Raw genomic sequence first — 2,951 nt, 5'->3', positions numbered from 1 at the left:
TCAAAAGCACTTCTAAATCGAGCAAATACAGTTCCCCTTACCTCTATTACATTACCCATATTCGAATGACAAAGTTTGCTGGAATTAATCTGGAATAGGAAAATTGGAATAAATCTATTCCAATTTTGGCCCAAAATGAGAATAAATCGAATTCCAAAAAAAAATTAAAATTCGACTTATTCTCATTTTGGACCAAAATTAGAATAGATTTATTCCAATTTTTCTATTCCCGTTTCCTATTCCAGGATAATTCCAGCAAACAAACGGGGCACTTTGAAGAAAGAGAAGCGAGCTTAGCTGTCGTCCCTACCTAAGCCGAATAGAGTACAACCCGGCCTCGACTCGTCTGTTGCAATGGAGTTCAGTACACCTTTCAGAACGCTTTCATCGTGCTTTCCCATATATGCTCTGCATATTTTCAATGCCCTGTCATAAAGATGTTCGTCCTTGGTGGAAAAATAAAGGCTTGCAAACAGCTCAAAGCACTGAGAATCCCCTGGAAAAATCTCTTCGAAGGCGCTAAATACTTCCCACAGCGAAGGCAAAGTTGTTCTGCCGTACGAATGAATGCGCTCTACCTCACAAATATCGTGGTAGAGCTCGAAAAAAGATGATCTTATCAGCTGCTTTTCTTCACTGCTGAGGACGTCTATGCTCTTTTCCAATCGCATAGCAATCTTCCGTCTCTCAAAATCGGGGAGCACAGTCATGGGGTCGATGGAGTCAACGAGTTCAAATATTTCCTGCAATGGTGACGATTCGGCAGAAGCCAAGGACCTTTCTAATATACACCGCTTACAATCACACTTGAATCCGATTCTCCTGCACATAAATTCTCGTTTTAACAATGGAAAAGTAGTGGGAAAGTAAGAGATTGTTATTTCTTCTCCAGCTTCAATTTTCCTTGCAGCTATTACAAACATGGCTTCGCCTACAACAACACAGTTGGCGTTGTGAAAACAAGAATGATTAATGAAGAATGGAAGCGTCCACAGGCCATATTTCACATTTTGTGTTGACATGCTACTGTTTGGGTGAATAAGCTGTACATGACACCCCAGATTGAGCATTATATTGGCAAGTTTATGCTGGTCTAGCTCCCAACCTTGATTGGAGACATGATCGTAGTTATCCCAGCTTCCATTATTTACCATGAACAGATCCATGGGTGGCACCTTCATTTCATCCAAATCAGCAAGGAATTGTAGTTGCTGCAATACCCTCCGAGACGACGCTGCACAGGAAATGATTTGAGCCTCTAAACCCCCTTTGAAAAGACCAAGCTTTTCATGCACGTCTATATCACCATATATAACTCCTTTGAATCTATCTGTCCCGGTGCCGCTGAGCGCAATCGCTTTGTCCGCGAGCAAGAAATCTCCAACATCTGCATCATCGGTGGCAAACAGTCCTCTGCCGCGCCCTACTGATTTCTTGATCAGGACTGGGCCGACATAATTACTGAATTCAGGTGCACTGCAAGCATTTGTGAAATAGGGAGAGAGATCAAACTCACCTTGCTTGTTCTGGCGGTCGAGTTGCATTGATTTCTCATTGTGCATCTGGATGTCGGTGGCACCAGGGGACTGCTCCAGAGCTCTATCAAAGCATTGGCAAGCTAACTTGTATTCTTTGAGACGATGAAAAGCCCGACCTTTCCTAACCAAGGATTTGAGGTGGTGCTGATCAAGGGCCAACGCCTTGTCACAGTCCTGTACAGCAGCCCCGTACTCTTTCAGCTTAATCCTTGCTTCTGCCCTGTTTGAGTATGAACACACAAGATTTTCTGTGACTTTCTTCTGGATGTTCGAAGCTGAGGGCACCTCTTGGGGCTCAATTTTGTCGGGTGAGAGAGCCAAATCTATGCATTTGGAATAGAAGTCAATTGCTTTATTCCAATCTTCACTACGAAAGTATTTGTTACCTTCACTACGCAGTTCAAGCAAATCCTTGGCCAGAGAACTTTCCGGCTTTCCCGGTAAGGAGGCCAAAATCTCGACGTCTTGAGGGTTGTCGACGCGGAGCGTAAGGACGCCATCTTGGGCACCTTGCTTGAAGTATGGCTGTTTGACTGCAACCTTGGCGCCTTTGGGATAAAGCTTGCTCGGACTTTGGTTGCTTGCAGTGTTGTATATGGCAAGCCGAACAGCATCTCCAAACTGGTCTTCCAAGATTGTCATGATGCCCGTCATTCTGCAGACATCAACACAGAACGTTCCGAAGAGAACACGGCCCTTGTGGTGCTTGTCACTTTGAAGCTCTCTCGCTCGAATGGGCTGCAGACCTTTGAGAGGGACTGAAGGACGCCAATGCTCCGAGGGTTTCCTCACCGTAAGCCCCGTTCTGTGAAACCCTCGCATTGATTCCATCTGCCGCACAGCCTTCAAGTTTTTCTCGTGTGCCTCTATCAGGGCTTCCTTGTCATACTCTTGTGAAGCCTGAAACTCCTTGAACTTTTCAAGCATCATCTCTAACATGTTCGCCATATCTCCCGGGGTTTCTCGCAGTCTCCGGTAATGCAGCTTCTTTGCTCTAATGCAATTCCGTTGAAAGAAAGAAGAAAGGAAATGACCTCAACTCCCACCAAGCAAAGTTCCTCGTCTCGACAAAGATTGAAGTGACTTCGACAAAGATTCAAGTGACTGCATTGTCGATTATAAGTTGACCGGGCGGTCCAGTTGTGGGGTAACCTGAAGCATCTGTCGCTCTCTGTGCACAGCTTCAATCAAAGGTCCATCGTGACCCATTTTTTATTATTTATTCTGCTCCACGCGGCTTCAATCCGATTAACATCGCGAGCCCCCAGCCCATTCAGTTTAATTGAATAAAATAAAGTTGTATAATGACATTGTTTTTCTAGGTAGCTTAAGATTTAAGCAAATCCTTTTGGGAAACCACAGTTTTGAAGATCTATTATTTATTTTCTATATATATATGCTTGTTTTCTTTCT

The 2,951-nt window shown here is 44.2% G+C and overlaps 1 protein-coding gene across 1 annotated transcript; it reads right to left on the bottom strand.

Moving 5' to 3' along the window:
* Positions 1-293: 293 nt before the first annotated feature.
* Positions 294-2,747, bottom strand: LOC149562451 (methyltransferase FGSG_00040-like). Its single transcript, XM_089827978.1, has 2 exons — positions 2,667-2,747; positions 294-2,522 (listed from the first exon to the last, which is right to left on the bottom strand). Exons 1-2 carry the CDS (start codon positions 2,745-2,747, stop codon positions 294-296), a joined length of 2,310 nt encoding a protein of 769 aa, XP_089684104.1.
* Between the last annotated feature and the right edge of the window lie 204 nt (positions 2,748-2,951).

This window comes from Cupressus sempervirens, chromosome 4 (genome assembly GCF_028749045.1).
Source record: "Cupressus sempervirens isolate cs-2001-9-10 chromosome 4, ASM2874904v1, whole genome shotgun sequence".
Lineage (NCBI taxonomy): Eukaryota > Viridiplantae > Streptophyta > Pinopsida > Cupressales > Cupressaceae > Cupressus > Cupressus sempervirens.
This window is presented reverse-complemented; position numbering and strand designations above follow the sequence as displayed.